The sequence below is a fragment of the Lates calcarifer genome, linkage group LG5 (assembly GCF_001640805.2).
Source record: "Lates calcarifer isolate ASB-BC8 linkage group LG5, TLL_Latcal_v3, whole genome shotgun sequence".
Taxonomy (NCBI): Eukaryota; Metazoa; Chordata; class Actinopteri; family Centropomidae; genus Lates; species Lates calcarifer.
Genome location: NC_066837.1, coordinates 7841803 through 7858896, shown reverse-complemented (window position 1 = coordinate 7858896; position 17094 = coordinate 7841803). Strand labels below are relative to the sequence as shown.

At 42.3% G+C, this 17094-nt stretch overlaps 1 protein-coding gene across 1 annotated transcript in view; it reads left to right on the top strand.

Annotated features, from left to right (window-relative positions):
- The first annotated feature begins 1023 nt into the window (after nt 1-1023).
- LOC108893088 (LIM and calponin homology domains-containing protein 1-like) overlaps nt 1024-17094 on the top strand; it is a 28654-nt gene continuing 12583 nt past the window's right edge. Inside the window, 12 exon segments of the mRNA XM_018690904.2 lie at nt 1024-1513; nt 10267-10337; nt 10451-10520; nt 10625-10731; nt 10821-10851; nt 10957-11067; nt 11827-11954; nt 12159-12229; nt 13620-13821; nt 13992-14198; nt 14752-15060; nt 15267-15536. Of these exon segments, the coding sequence (XP_018546420.1) occupies nt 1397-1513; nt 10267-10337; nt 10451-10520; nt 10625-10731; nt 10821-10851; nt 10957-11067; nt 11827-11954; nt 12159-12229; nt 13620-13821; nt 13992-14198; nt 14752-15060; nt 15267-15536 (1694 nt within the window). The 5' untranslated portion in view covers nt 1024-1396.

The following is a 17094-nucleotide window of genomic DNA, read 5'->3' as shown; positions in this document are numbered from 1 at the left end:
CTGTGTACGCAACTGATAGCAACAGCACTGATTACTTAAAACATCACTGATGACTGTTAAGCCATTGATTTTTGTATGGATTTTTGTTTGATCTCAGGGAAGCTGTCTATTTCAAAATGGGGGCAAACCTCTTATTTTAAGCAATTTGAAGACAGGGCTGTACTGCAGCTATTTTTGAGAACACTGAGGTCAACACAGGGTCATAGCAACCTTAGGAGAAGTTAACATTCTAGTTTGGACTCTGTATGTTGCATTTCATCTACTTTGAGACTGACAAATGAGTAAATCAATAGAGGAATTAGTAATTATCCACCAGAGTTTTTATTCCTGGCGATGTGTAAAAGTAAGGCCAGACTAACTTGCTTGACTTCATTTTGCCAAGGTTTGTTATTAAACAACACAGTAAAGGCATTGTAGAAATGCACTTTATGTAATGTCATGGTGGTGCATATTCCCCAAATCTATGCACCTCTGTCACCAGTCAGCAGAAACAGTGAACCTGCCCTGATGGTTTTTGGGGCCCTTGACAGTCTGAGGGTCCCAGGGTGGTTGCCCTCTTTGTTTATTTGATAATCCAGCCTTGAAGACTGGGCCTTGAAATAGGATTCACACCTTCAAATTAGGGCTATATTTACAGACTAAACTAGATTTTGACACATAGTCCAGTGATTGTTGATTTTGTAGTGGTGCACATTTCTACCAGATTGCTGATTAATCAAATTATGTAATGGTAAAGCCTGAGGCCCTGGCTGGTTGTCTATATTTTCCTAATCCACTCTTAATCTCAATCTATCTTTCATGGACTCAAACAGAGAAATATTCTCTCTACTTTTTGACACGTGCTTGTTCTTTCTGTGGCTCAGGTAAGCACGAAGCACCACGACCAGTCACTTCAGCTGACGCATGGGAACTGTGAAATAACGGGACCCCCTCATCTCTTCCCCTCTCCCTCCCTCCCTCTCTCTCTCCTATCTCTGTCTATCTCTCTCGACCTCCCCCGCATAGATTCCTGGCTGCGCGTTCACGTGTCCTGAAATGCGCGGCAGCAGCAGCAGCAGCGGCGGCAGCGTCAGCTTCACGCAGTTTGGAGGTGCACAAGAATCGTTATTTTTAGCGCCTGGTTCGTGTTGCAGCGTCGCGGGTTGGCAGCAGGATTTTTTTTCTCCATCCTCTGGCCACAGTTTGAGCAGGACTCGCGGGGGAGTACAAGAGGGCTGACTGCGCGTGAAGCTGCGGGGTAGTTGACGGTAGAAAGCCGAGGAGGAGGACAGCAGACTGACAGAGCGGGGAGGGGAGCAGCACCACCACATATCTGAAGGGAGCTTTATCACATATAACAAGTATCACCGTATCATCACCGTCCGACTCTGGTTCTCGTTAAACGGCCTGCCCGGAGATGGCTAGCCCCGCTGCAGGTCGAGACGCCCCGAACGCTCCGACGCGGGACGAGTCGGGGCCGTTGGAGCCGAACCATCCCGAACCAGCCTGTCAGGAGGCACAGAAATGGATAGAGGTAAGTGAAGTGACCGAGTAGAGAGGCTCCGGGGCCTGCTGCTACAGCATAGTGGGGACAGAAATGGGTCATACTGCCACATACTGTGACCGGGGATATAAATACATAGCCGTACAGCACCACCGGTGCATCATCACCTGTTGGGGGGGGACGATGCAGTGTCGGGTTACCGCTGTGGGACAACGGCTCTGCTGCATGCGGGAACAACCGTGTGTGTTAAAAGTTTTCACACATGCTTGACTCGTGGTGAAATTTAACACCGAGCCCCCAGCACTGTGGGGACTTTTAACACAGTCCAAGCAAGGAAATAAACAACACACACGAAGTAAACCCCCACGTAGTCCCCTTTTATTTTCCTTTTTAAAAGTTTTTTTTTTCGTTATCTACTTGCTAGCTAGAGAAACGCCCCCTTTTTCGAGGGGATTCCGGTTGCCATGGTTATGAAACCGGGCCAGCATTCACGCACGAGATGTTGCAGCCTACTGTACCAACAGTTGATGGGATGAGATTATCATCCGTGGTCTGCTGCATCGCCTCCACCATCATCTGGCTAAAAAACGCCTCCTTCTATAAGCCTGAGTGGTGAATCATGATTCGCCCGTGGAGCTGCGTTATGACCTATTTTTTCTCTCTCATAGCTCAGTCTGCTTTAGCCGAGCTACCTGCCAACTAGAATCTCAGATTGGGGAAATAAAGGTTTGGATGTACGTCAAAATGCATGTTGATGTCGAAGTTTGTGGTTGTGTTTTTACAGGGCTGCCACACAAATCAGATTACTGCTGGCTGTGGTAGAGAGTGAAGAAGATGGATAGATGCATGTATTTGACAGATCACCACAGTCTCCACAACTGATGCAGTGGCATTTGGATTACGTTTCCTAGCAAGCCACCTGGGCTATCCACTTTAGTTTAACCTGAGCATCTGCTCTTAGCTTGGGTGAAGACTAGTGCTGGGATGTTCAAGTGTTATTTTCCGTCAGTATATACACCATATTAATATTATTTTACTTAACTTACTGTGAAAAAAACATGTGTATTCATACAGTAAATAAACCAAACTCTACTAAGTCATGTTGTATCATGACAGGAACAACTTGGGAATGATAGAAATGTTAAGTTAAATCAAAATTCTTAACACTAACAAGCACCAAAAGTTGTGTAACGTAACAAAACTACAGCAGTGAGTTTCTCCAAAGTCCATAGGCAACAGGAATCAGGAGTAATATCCACAGGCTAACAAGCCTGACTGACTCTGGTACATGAATAAAGTTGGTAAGCCTGACTCATCATGTACAGCTGCAGTTCAGCATGTACAATAAGTGTTGAGGGCATGTACAAGACCTTGTAATAACAGCAGCTGAACTGAGTTGAGTTTGTGCAGGTTTGTGTGGGTTTTAGTACTGAACTGTCTCAGCAGGGAGGGCATATAGGAAGTCCTGAGGGGAAGACTTGATTCAGTCAGCAGTCCACCTGCATTGCTTAAAGCTGAACTTTGTCATACAGCATTCAAGTGAGTTTTTAAGATTGTAATGCTTTCTTTAAGGCAAGTAGGTGGGAGAAAGGTGAAAGCTTTTTAGTCAGCACTAGTGAGGACACAGTTCAAGGGCACTTTAAATGTGCACTAGGTCAGGGAGAGAAAAGTTACTGATGTTAGGATGTTGGGATGACAGCTGGAGTAATGAGCTCACCGTATTTAAAGTGTACCATCCCATCTGTGGGACACTTTGGTTGTGGTAGCGATGGTATTGGTGTGTTTTGGTCTACACTGGACTCAGTTTTCACATAACATCATCACCTTTTTATGTCAAAAAATGTTCGGTTCAGTAGCTCTGATACTCATTCTGACTTTTCAGTCTAAGTTAAATGGTTCGCCTGAGGCTGAATCTTTCCATCATGATTACTTTTAAATTCCAGAGGCCACAGAAGTGGATCATTCACCTCCCACAGTGTCCCACATACAGTGCAGGGAAATCAAAGTAATCAGCATTTATTAAAATGTCTATTTCTGTGGAGAGTAATGACCTCTTTATGTGGCTTTAGGGATATTAACATGAACAGATAATATCCCACCAAACTTGCACAGTTATCTCTTCAGTGAGTCATGTTGAGACTGGATGTCATTTACCCTCAAAAGTCATCCTTCTCAAGTCACAAAAAAGATTACAAAAGATGGCAATTTGAGGAATTAAATTATTTGCATGGCTTTTTGATAATTCTGATGCATCTTGAAGAAATGTGAGCATCTTTCTATAACCTTTGAAGCTCAAACCAGAAGTGTGTGTTGTTGTAATGAGTATACATTTTTGCTCATTGATGGTTAGAACTGGGTATGTTTGAAAATATGAGAAAAACATACCAGTGACAAAATGATACTTGAGTTTAGTGTCAACATGAATATAAGCGAGCAATAACTGACATTTTTTGATACTTCACCAAAATCAAACACATTGAACAACCCTTCTTCATCATATTAAAACAGTTATTTGATAATCAAAAGTTATATTCCAACTAACTTTTCAAAAGATTTTTCTCAATATACAATATCATATCATAAATGGACAAATAGGTTAAATTATTTTTTCAGTAAAAATACCAAATGCTGTTTCTTTTAGCCTCATTTTTCACAATCAAAATATACTCAAATTTCTACTTTTACTTACTAACTCATTTCTAAGACCTCATTAAATGTGTTTGAGGTGATAGTATTGTAATCGGATTGTGCTTGACCACAAGAAAACACAAGTGTAAATGAAATAGCTTTGTCAGTCCACATACAACAGCTACTGGAGTGAAGACAATTGGGGGATCTCCCACTTCAAAAAGCAAGCAAACACAGCTTTATGGCTGGCTGCCATCTTTTTCTATTCTTCTTCCTCTGTCTTTTTTTTGTTGTTGTTTATTGTTTTTTTGGACCCATGCAAAGGAGAAGAGAATTTGACATGAGCTGGACAGAGTGATCTCAGTTTTAATGTGGACACACATTAATACCAGCTGTAAATGTAATCAGGTCAAAATCATATCTAGATATAATCTGGATATGATATGACATTTTAATGCTAGGTCTGTGTAAGTCAGTCTGTAGAACAGTTTTCAATATATCTTCATTTAACAGAGTTTTATCTTGCTCTTAAAACGCCCCGTGTTTTACTGTAGTCCACTAAACTCTGCAAAAATTGCTTTAAAACCTTAGATCATTAGCAGTTTTTGATGCAATGGACACATTTTGGTCAGCAATTAAAAAAGCACCAATGCTATGTTACACCACTAGTGAGTACAAACAGTCTGGTCGAGGTTAATGCTTTCCTCTAAGTCTTAATCTCTTTGCCTTTGCTTTGTCGTCTTCCTGCCTCCTAATTCTCCAGTTATTTTCAGGCTGGTCATGCTGACTCTATTTCTAGGGGTGTATTTATACACTCTCACAGGTGGGGATGATTCAGGGTTAACCATGCCACCCTATGCTCCATGCAACATTTTCAGTGTGTGTGTGTGTGTGAGTGTGTGTGTAAGAGTATGCAAAGCATACACACACACACAGATACACACACACACACACACACACACACACACACACACACAAATGCCAATCAGCTATGCATGATACTGCTCACACACTCCTCAGACACGCCCCGGTTGGGTGACACTGGTCACTATGGGAACATAACACGGGCAGGCTCTCAGGTGTCACTGTTTCCAGGGGGGCAGTAGAGCAGTAGGCTATATATCACCACATGACCCGATCAGGAAGCTAGACTGGCACAGACAAGACCTTTCTGTCTGTTTATAGACGGGACAAGGCTGGATTAGACTGTCTCAAAGCTGATACATACTGTCGAAGGTGCTTTAGACCTGTTGGATGTGACATTGAGCAGGTTAAGGTTGTACAGGCTCAAAGAAACACAACTTTAATGACAGCAGTTAACCTCTGCTGTCACCGACATACAGTGCATAGCAAGAGTTAGGGTCGGATACACAGGGAATAAATGAAGGAATGTGTGTGACGGAGCAAGTGTGTGTGTGTGTGTGTATGTGTGTGTGTGTGTGTGTGCGTGCCAGATGTCACAGCTGTCCTGTGCAGATTAACTCCAGTGGTCTCAGACAGCCAGCTGTGTCTGCACGAGAGAGAGAGTGTGAGAGCTGAGATTCATGGACTTTCCTTGCATCAAATTCCGCATGAAAGAATGTGAAATAATAATGTTGACACAGACTTGCTGCTGGCCAAAATGTCTTTCATGCCCCAGCGATTTAAAGAGTTTTTGTAAAGCCAGGATAGTCACAGTTAGCCACAGACAAAACTAAACGTGTCATGTATTTGTTTAAAGCATTAGAAAGTGCATACATTTATAGCATAGCATACATAATGATATATGATTGATTGTCTTAATAATTCAATAAATGCGTTGTGCAGATAGTATTAGTTAGATAGTATTAGCTTGAACTATACCACTTTTTAAGATGCAGAGAACCTAGAAATGTACATGCAAACAGGCTTACAAAAATGTTCATAACTTGAGCCTTAGTCCAGAGTTCTACTTCTTCACTGTGTTAAAATACCACATCTTTATGTATACTCACACTGTGACTGCATATTGATGTACAATGTAAAGTGAAATTTATATACATAATAAAAGTGTCCTTTTAGAACACCAAATTTTTCCATGTGTATGAGTTGTCACTGAATTGAAAATACCAAATTATCATACAGCGATTACACCATGATGGTGCCTACTCACATCGCTGTAAACTCCATTTTAGTGCACTACTAATGTATTTTACTGTACTGAATAAGCACATTACCATTACATTTTCAAAATATGCAGTAGAATAAGTGTGCGTCAGCTGCTGACAGTTGATATTGAAGAGAGATCAGCTGACAGCAGCTGAGGAGTCTGGCGCTGTCTGGTGTCGACTCACTCTGGTTAATTACTCTGATCCAGATTAAACTCATCCTCAAACCTACGATGCATCTGGATTATGACCTTATCTGTCTGCTTCTCTCTTCCTTTCTGTTTTTTTTCTTTGTTGACTTTTTCTTTGTGTACCACATAGCAGTAGTGTACAGAGTGCCTGCAGCACATTATAACATTATAACAAGGCTCTCTTAGTGGCTGCTGCATCACAGAAGGGCTCAAATACTCCTCATCCTCATCGCTTACTGCAGGATAGTGCATTTTGTTTTAAGGACAGGCTTTACTGGCAGCACACAGACAGTTAGTTCGAGCCAGTCCCAGTACGTGCTTCTCATCTAATACACTGCAACTGAATTGTTCTCTCAGTAAAAAACAGTGGATAAAATACAAAAAAGAACGAAAACCATTCCCAAGGTGATGTCTTCAAATGTCTTGTTTTGCCCAGTGTACAAATATCAAAATAGATGTCACTTAATTTTCTGTGAAACTAATCGTTCAGCTTTGCACTGCTCTAACATTGCACTTCAGTCACAAGCATCCGGTTTCCAGAAAAAATACCTGTCAAAAACACAGAGGGTCATGTACCAACACTGAGGGTGTAGTGCACTTCCCATAAAACATAAACATGTGCTCGACCGATAAAATAATGTGAGGAAAGAAAGATTATGACGGATGTCTTATTAAAACTGCATCTAAGGGAGACACAGCCCACTGTTCTGACAGTATTAAAACCTCAAAGAGTTTTGTAACTGTTTGGATGAAAAAAAATCCACTGCACAGTAAAAAGATTCCTGAACCCACTTCCCATGTTGTGACTCCTAATAAAGACAAAAATGAAAGGACATATAATCAGTACACATTTATTGTGTAGTAGCAAAAAAAAAAAGAAAAATGTTTTAATCCAGGTGGTTCGAGGAATCTCTGGGGATTAAACACAGAATTTAAAAAGTGTTACGTGTTGATAAATGACCAGGTTGCATAGCATAGATAGGCATTTATGTTTCAGAAAAACAGATGCTTAGCTTTGGGACTCAAAAGTAATGGTAATACACGATGGATATAAACTGGGACTAGGTTCAACCCAGGAGACTGTCTGATTGCCCCATGCCAAAAATAAACAACAATTAGACTAAACTGCAGCATCATGGCCCTGAACAGACTCCTCATCACTTAAAAAATCCTGGCTTTTGTCACTTTAGTGCATTACAGCACATGATGTGCTTAGCAGAAGCAATGCCACTAACTGTGTTAATGATGTACTATATCATCTCCTGCACGCTCTGATTTTCAAGCCTCTCTTTCCTTCCATCTTTTGCAGTTGTTAAAATAAAGGCAAAGGATACTTTGGCCTACTTCTGCTTCTCCTCTGCCCCCCCCCCCCCCCCCCCCCCCCACACACACACACACACACACTCCCACCTCAGGGTTTAAATGGTAGCTGCTGCTGCCATTCAGCCAGACTTAGCAGAGCAATCCACCATGAGGGCTGAGAGGGAGCCAGAGAGGGTCGAATTACCGTTGCTGGCACTGAAATACCCCCAAGGCCTTTGGCTTGGTTTTTGTAGCAGACATGAATGTAACACACATGTACACACTCTGTCTCTTTCCTTAACACACAATTGTCACAACAATCCCTTTTCCTCTGTTTAGCTTTTGTTTCTAAACTGTGTACGCTCACAAGCCAGTCACTATGTCTAATTGCTGTATTTCAGTTGCAGCATTGGGCACATAGCTAGTTGTTAACCACCTCCAGCCCCCATCAACTGTCCGTGTCCTGCCTCCTCCACACACACGCTACCTACACAAAACACAAACACAGTAGTCCTGCTCTACCTCAAAACAGTTTCTCTCCTTGGTGGGTAAATTATGCATGACCATGGTGTAAATGTTTCAAAGGCCTGGAGTCGAACCTTAATAAACATGACATGTGCCAGCATGTATGTGTGTGTGTGTGTGTGTGATAGCAGAATGATGAAAGACAAGAAGAAAGAAGGGGATGCCAATGGGAAACATCTGGTCATCACTTACATAACAAAAAACAATAGACTATTTTCATAGCTGCAGATGCACTGTGAGTGTGTTTGTATGTTTGTGTGTGTGTGTGTGTGTGTGTTTTCCCCTCACACATATGATACATGTCCACCAAAAACTGTACATAAAGAATTAGAAATAAATCAGACATATCATTATCAAGAAGGAGAAGACAGGAACAGAAGAAGAAAGTTGAGGAGTCAAGTATTTTTCACATTTAAACGCTGTCCAAGTTTTTAAACCCTCAGATTAGTACATGATTGTGATCAGTTGCCCACAACATCAGCTGAGATTAAGTGTGTTTGTAGAAGCATGTATAGGAACGTAGATATGGGCAGTAGAGACAGAGACAGCGTGTGCCTGCAGCTAGCAGTTTGGGTGCTAACTGTAATCTGTGCTAATCTGGATTAGACGTCTAAACAGTGTCAGTCAAACCTCTCTACTTTTCCATTCATCTTTGGCCGCTGGTTACACAACAGCTCCAGAAAGCAGTGTGTGTGCACATGCCTCTGTGTGTGAGAGTGGGTTGGTGTTGTGGTAGTATGGCTCCCTGATTCTCTCCTGCCAGGATGGACAGCAAATTGGAGTCCAAGTTAGAGGATTGAGGTTATCGTTGCAGCTTTTTCAAGCTACAACTGCACGCATCTAAATCAGGGACGTGCATGTGGGTGCATTTTGGAAAATGGAATGAGGACACACAGAGCAGTGTGTCACTGGCCTGGCGTCACTCTAATTTGGTTTCTACTGAAGCAAAATGTGTGGGGGAAGGGTGAAGCATGCAGCAGTAGGTTCCTCTGTCAGGCACAATCCCAGGACATTTGTCTATAAATGACTGTGATCATATTAGGGCTGTAAATAATGGTTACAACTAATCGTGAAAAACTTACAACAAATGCCACAAGTCACAGGTTCCAGGAGTCCAAGGTAATATCTTCAGAGTACTTAATTTGTCTAACATTGCAAAAAAGTAAAAGATAATTAGTTTACAGTTTAATGTTTTTTCATAACACAAACTCATAAGAAGGGCAGCATGGCCTCAGTAGAGGATACTGCTTTCATTTTTGAGTGCAGCACTTGAATAGAAAACAGTGGACTTCAGGGTTGGTTAGTTAAGTAGTTAGTTGGTTAAGATTTATTTATGCAGGAATTTTCATTAAGATCAAGATCTGTTTTCCAGTTGAGGCTTTAGGCCATTGTTTTCTCCTGACTCTGATACCGATACCTCAACTCGTGAGTTCTGCTGAGTACAGATTGGATACCAGTGCTTCCTTTAAAATCTGTGTCTCACCATGTGCAAATCATTTTTGTTTAAGGTCACATGAGGACAAAGAGCTGTGAGTCAGTAGCCCACCCTGACTGATTGAATGTAGCTGATTTTTCCATTACATTGTCAGAGAAACAATAATGATACCTGATCTGTTGAATAAAGCATTGATGAGGTGTATGGGATCAGTGCATCAGATAGAGGTGTGCTTGAAGAATTTAGTTGCAGTTGCAGTTAGTCAGTTGACAGAAGATTGAACACCAGCAATTGTGATAATCAATCAATGACCATTTACCAAAGAAACTGTCAAACATTTGCTGTTTCCACCTTCTCACATGTAAGGATTTTCTCTAAAACTATAAACTGAATGTCTCTGTGTTGTGGACTGTTAAGACATTTTTCAGTGATTCCTGATGTTTTCTAGACTTAACGAATGATGAACAAACAAAAAATATTACCAATATTCAATCAATACTCAAAATGATTGTTAGCTGCATCCCAGCCTCCAGTCCACCTCCTTTACATCTGTCTCTTCCTGTCCCCTCTTCCCAGGCTGTAACAGGGAAGAGCTTTGGAGACAAGGACTTCCGCAGGGCGCTGGAGAACGGCATCCTGTTATGCGAGTAAGCCCGTGACATCGCTTCACTACGGTTTTTTGATGTCTGAAGCAGCAGCAACATACATAAACACCCCTAGGACTCAATAAATCTCTGCTTGTCCCCTCCCCACCACACAGGCTGCTGAGTGCAATCAAACCAGGGCTGGTCAAGAAGATCAACAGACTGCCCACCCCCATCGCTGGTCTGGTAAGAAGACACTCTCCAGTGTGACATTTAGCCCTGTAAACCACCCTGTTCGTCAAAGTGATGAACTCTTGACTGACTCTGTGGTCCCCTGCTGTTTCCTCTAGGACAACCTGTCAGTCTTCCTGCGGGGCTGTGAGGAGTTGGGCTTGAAGGGTTCCCAGTTGTTTGACCCCGGAGACTTGCAGGACACTTCTATACGGGCTAACCTCAAGTAATTATAGCCGTGTTGGTGGCTTTTATTCCTGTACATGTCCATTTTAATGTAGCATCACACAACAGTAACACACTTTCTCTCACCAGGGACTCTGACTGCAACCGCAAATTAAAAAATGTGAGTTGTTATTTTCCTTTTTTACTCTTTTCCTTGCATTACCTTCAGTGCTAGCATGTTCAGCAGTTATAAAATGCACCAACCCCCCTTATCTATGTCTCCCAGGTGCTGAACACAGTGTTCTGGCTTGGGAAGGCTGCCAGCGGCTGTGCCTCCTACAGTGGCCCTACTCTCAACCTCAAGGAGTTTGAAGGGCTTCTTGCTCAAATGAAGATGGTAAGTGAACACAGCAATGAGGACGGAGAAAGAAGGAGGAGAGAGACAGACAGAAAGACAGATAGTAACACGGAGGAGGCGCGGGGGATGGATTTGTTAGTTTCCTGTCTTTGTTGGGGGGGTGCAGGAGACAGGAGAAAACACATCTTTGTTTTTGTTACACCACAGCTACTCCTATTTCAGGGAGAGATGGGGGGGGGTCTGAGTTTAGAAAAAAGCTTTGCTCTGCAAATTGTATCCTCTGGATCAATTAGGGTCCACTCAAATTAGTTAATCTTTGCAGTTTAGGCTCCTTTGACACAATGACCAAACACTTGTATTTTGTTTTCAGTTTTCTTTCATTTGTCTGCAAGTTTCTCTTCCTTAGCCTCTTATGTGTCTCCTCTGTAATTAATTTCTCCTCTCACCTATGTCTTCTAAAGTTATTTTCTTTATGCATCTTTATGCAGTTGTTCATATATTTTACTGTTGTCTGATTTGGTAAATGCTGGTGTCAGTGACTGTTACTGTGTAGACACATTCTTGTGAACCACATAACTTAATACAGATACAGTATATAGTAGAAACTTCCTACTTCCTACCACAGGTACACCATATGATGATCTGATGAGATGTAGACATGTCTTCCTGCAAACATTTGCATATTAATGTGGTAAAACAGTTTTTTTTTTTAAAGGCACAACTACTAGAACTGTGAGCATATGTGATCTTGGTGGGACTTAAATTAATCCAAGTGCCTCTTCATGTGTGTTCTTGTAGGAGAGCGAGGAAGGAGGCGACAGTCCACAGAAACGCAGTGTGAGAGACAGCGGCTATGACTGCTGGGACTCTGAGAGGAGTGAGTCTCTTTCTCCACCACGACACACTCGTGACAACTCCCTCGACAGGTGAGAGACATCTGTCAGCACACACACACACATAACCCAAATATGTGGACACACACACTAAGGGGTATTTGAGATCAGTCATGAGAAATTCAATACAAGTGTTGACATAAAACCTACATTTGCTTTTGAATAAATATCCCATGTGTGAATTTAGTTGCTACGGTGTGAAACTGTAATATGTTTTCTGATCTGTTTTTTGAACAGTCTGGACTCTTTTGGCTCCCGCTCACAGCACAGTCCCTCTCCTGATGTGGTGAATCGAGGCAACAGTGACGGTTGGTTCTGATTAATGTGTCTCAAATAGGAAATGTAAAGATTTTTGAGCTTTGGTGATGGCATCCAGACTTAACTCCAAGCTAAGCTATCTGCCACCTTAATGCACAAACATGAGAGTGGTATTGATCCTCTCATGTAACTCTTAAAAAGAAAGCAAAGAAGTTAACTAGTTTGAAGCAGAAATACAAAGCCATTCATCCCTAAATAGTCTGACTGCTTTTCTCTAAAATGTTGGGGTTTTAACCTTGGTATGTTATGGTCACTTAGGTTGGCTGTGGACAACAGCTGAACGTCTCGGTCTGTCTGTGTGTGTGTGTGTATGTGTGTGTGTGTGTGTGTGTGTGTATATATGTGCATGCCCCAGATGCAGCAGCTGTTAGTCTAAGTAGCAATCACCAGAGATTTGGACCTGGGAAACACAAACTGAGGTCAACATCCTGCCTGTCACATGTCAGTCTGTGTGTGTGTGTGTGTGTGTGTGTGTGTGTGTGCGCGGCATCCTGTTTGTGTCTTTTATGTTGACAGTATAATATGTATGCAGGAGGACAAGAAAAACACTAATCCAGGGCTGGGAATAGATTAATTCCCTACATTTCCCAAAGGTCACAGAGATACTGTGCTGCTTTACTAAGCAATATTTATTACCCAACAAGAAAGATGGGCAGGGGCTATAATTTGTACTACTCTGTAAGTCTTACTTCATTGATTTGTGCATGAAAAGGTTGTCAAAGAGTTGGCAAGAGAGGAACTGATCAGTGTGTCCTTCTGTTTTTGATTTTACAGTTTTGGTTTTAGTATCTCTGTCAGTTTTATTGACACTGTACTCATCAAAATAATTGCTGAGATTTGCAGACAAATCCTGTTTGGGTAAGAAATGCAGCTGGCCAGATCACCACACAGGTTGCAAACAAGCCAAAAGTATAGCCAAATAATGTAAACCACTTTATTTGGAGGTAAAACTGAAAGTAAACAGTAAGCTGGATGGATGTTTATAATGGACAGTTAAGGTATTTATGTCACTCTTTGCCTTTGTTGTCTGTTCTTCTGCTACTCTATCTTTCATCCTTTAATTTCCAAAGGTAAAAAGAGGCAAATACCACGGGTGTTAACTGGTTTTTATAATAACGGGTGTTTAATCAGTGTTTAGAAACTAAAGATACATGAGGCAAAATCATAGCAGTGTTTGCTTTTACAAACACACAGTAAGTTGGAAATGGCACAGAAGAAACTATGAACTTTTGGTGGAAAAACAACTTAGAGCCATATGTCTTGACAATTGCATAGTGTTTGCCAGGGTTATTATGCAAGAGCCAATTAATAGTTCCTCAAAGTCCTGACATACTTTCTAACCTTACTCTCTTTTATGCTTCATCTCTCTTTGCTGCCCAGGGCGAGGCAGCGACTCTGAGGCTGATGCCCCAGGCAGGAAGCCAGATGTGCGGAAGGATGACATGTTGGCCAGGCGAACTGCCAGCAGTGAAGCAAGAAGCTCCATCCCCTTCAACCAGTTTCTTCCAAACCGAGCCAACGCCAGCTCCTACATCCCCACTCCACGACGAAAACCACACACAGAGGAGGGAGAGCAGCGGAGGTAACAGCTCACACGTTAATATAGTAGATAATTCTAATGTAAATGAAATGTATGGTATTAAGAGCAGCACAAGAAATCTGAGCAGAAAAAAGGAAAACACATACGGATATACAGACCCACAAACTTCCATCATCCCTAATCTTTCCCTGCCATTACGCACTGTCCCCCAGTCGCCCTCAAGCCACTCCAGAGCAGGGCAAAAGAACTGAACTGCACCACAAAACTCCTAAGACTGTAACTTGGGCTCTTGAGAACAATGGGGAAAAGTCAAAACAGGAAGAGGAGAAGGTGACCCGGGAGGTGTTGGAGCAAAGGAGGCTGCAGAAGTTGGAGAAGGCAGGAATTAAAGTCCTGCCTGCTGCTGTTCGCTACAGCAGGTCAGAGAGGACGGGCATGAGATCTGCTGCTGTCGTTGTGGTTCAACAGTTTTGGTCATGTTGACTAACGAAAAGCTGTGATGGTAATTTTGCCTGTGGTTTGTTTTGGGGCTGGTGCTGTGTCTTATCTTGTTTCAACAGTCTGGTTGCTTTGTGATGAGCTTTGTGTGATAGGATAGTGATTTGTGGGGTGACTGATAACTAACTGCTGGTTCTTTATTGGAGTTGGGCGAGAGAGACGCATGAGAGAAGTTGATTTAAATCATGTAAGGTGCTTATGATGGAATAGAGGTTTCAGTGGACGGGGAATGCTACCTGATTGAGCGACTGCTTTTGGGTTGATGTGTGAAATCCTTGTTTTCTGAAGCATGTTATGATATGTTTGACAGCAAACGTCAACTAACCAGGACCCAACAGGACCTGCTAACAATATTTGTAAGCACATGCTGAGTCCGAATTTTGCACGTCACTACCATTGCTCGCAATGTGGTAGGATGGATTTTTAATCATCTCTGAAATGACCATGCTCACGTCATCCCATCTCAAACTCCAGCCCTCCTGCAATGGAGGAACAGGAAGTGAGGTCACCGTCCCCGAGCATCATCCTTCGTCGTGATAATGACTTTTTGAGCTCTCAGAAATCTGCCTGGGATTCTTCCTCTGATGGGGAGGAGGAAACAGTGGCGCAGAAAGTTCCAGACATTCATAGAGACGACCTGGCATCCAGACGAGCTCATCGCGGCCCCGTTGTTCGCACAGTGCACCAGTTTGTCCCTCCGCCTGTGTGTAGCAACAAAGACAGAGAGCGCTGGGAGGGCATTAGACGGGCCTCACAGCAAACACTGCAGGAGAAGGAGATCAGGTTAGCTGTGTATGTTTGTGTGTGTCTGTGTGTGAATTTGCCTATTTTCTTCCATTTCCTCAAACTCTCTTCTAAATATTCTTTCCCATTGTCCTGCTCTTTCTTTCTCTGGGTGTTGTGATCACTTGTGATTTGATGTGTGTGCTCCACTTTGATGTGTAACATGTGCCATGTGATGCCACTGTACTGGCCTTGTGATTGGACAGTGACAAGCAAGCATTCCCTGACATCATTACACGCAGAGACAACCCCTTCCTAAACTCCGCCCCTCGCCACAAGGAAGAGGAGGATGAGGAGGAAGAGGGAGAAGAGGGAAAGGTTAAGGCCATGCCTAACAAGCAGAAGGATGACCTGGCTCGTAGGCGGGCTCAGAGTAGGCCCCTCCCTCACAGGGACGGACCGGTGAGCTTTGTTTCTGCCTCCATGAGCCAGGCAGATATGAAGAAGTGGGAGAGACTCAAGATGACTGAACCCAGGTGCCCAACACACACTCTCTGTTTCAGCACACATGCAGTACAAAGCACTTAGATGCTGCTGTATGTCAAGTGTGTGGTTTGTTATTGACTGTGTGTATCAAAGCCGATGAAAGAATGTGCAGTGTGTGTGTGTGTGTGACTGGATTTGCTTCTAGTTTTTGTTCCAGTCTTGATCAAGTCATTGTAGGAAGAGGAGTGTAATAAATCTGCAGAGATGTAACCACGCAAACTTACATAAGAGATATTCTTGAAACCTTAAACATACAGCAGCTTGAATATAAGTGGGGATTTAATACCTTATTTCGAATGTCATCCAGCTGAATCCTTACTAAACCTGCACAAAATATGTATTTGCTTGAAAGCTCAAAGCCTAGTGAATCTATCTCTGTCAGCCATTTTTAATATTCCAATATCTTTGTATTTAACAGGGGCTCAAGACAGAGCAAAACACTAAAATCTTTGTTTATATGACTCAGATTTAGGAAAAGAAAGATAATTAATAATTGGTTAAAGCTAACCAGCTGATGGCTGTTGCCTCATATTTTCTGTTAAGACATGATAGTGGTATAGATTTTCTTATTTAACTCTCAGCAAGTGAGCAAATAGGGGTATTTCCCAAACTGTTAAACTATTACTTTGAATCATTAATTAAGCAAAAATGCCCATTAATTTGTTACGGCTTCTCGAAGGTGACAAAACAATCAATTTAAAGATGTCTCTTTGAAAAAAAAAATCATCAGGTTTATCCATAATGTAGATAGTCATTTGTAAAGTAAATAAAGTTTGCTTGGGCCAGATTAAAGGTCATGTCACTATAGTCCTTCTCCAACAATCTTTTATTGTTAGAAACACAATCAGAAATATTTCAAAAAATACCTTAAAAGACACCATCCAGCATCTAAAGTTAGTATTCCCTCAGTTTCCACTCTTTTCTGTCTTAAATCTCGTCTCCTGTTGTAAGCAGCTTTTTATCCGCCTTGGCTTGGTTTCCATTCTCTCCTTGTCTCTGTTCTCCCCATGTTCTCATCTGCTTGTTTATTCTCCTCATTATTGTGCACTTCAGTCCTCTTCAGTCTTCTTTGACAGGCATTGAAACAGAGTAGGGAATTGGCCAGTGTGTATGAGACTCTATGTGTGTGTGACCAAAAAAGAAAAGAGGCGACTGTTGGCTGCGAGCACTGCTTCGGCTTTGTTTTTCTCTCTGTCTGTGCTGATGTCATTAGATAGGATAAAGAGTTTTTTGTGTTCCCAGAGGAGCAGCAGTTAGCGGGAAAATGTGGCTACCTACTAGAGTGGATAAAAAGCTTGGCATATATATGTGAATGTACATGTGTGTTGAAGTGGTTTAAATACACAAACCCATGCTTTTGTCCTCTTCTGTCCATCCACACTTCCTGTCTGATTCATCATTTCCACCTCATCCTTCCTTTGTCTTCACAGTCTGATCCTTTGTCTCTAGTTGCTCATGATTTCTTTTTCCACTCTGCTTCTTTTCCCCCCTGCTCTTTTGCTGGCTGGTGTTGTGTGTGCGTGTGTGTGTTTGTGTGTGTCTTCACTT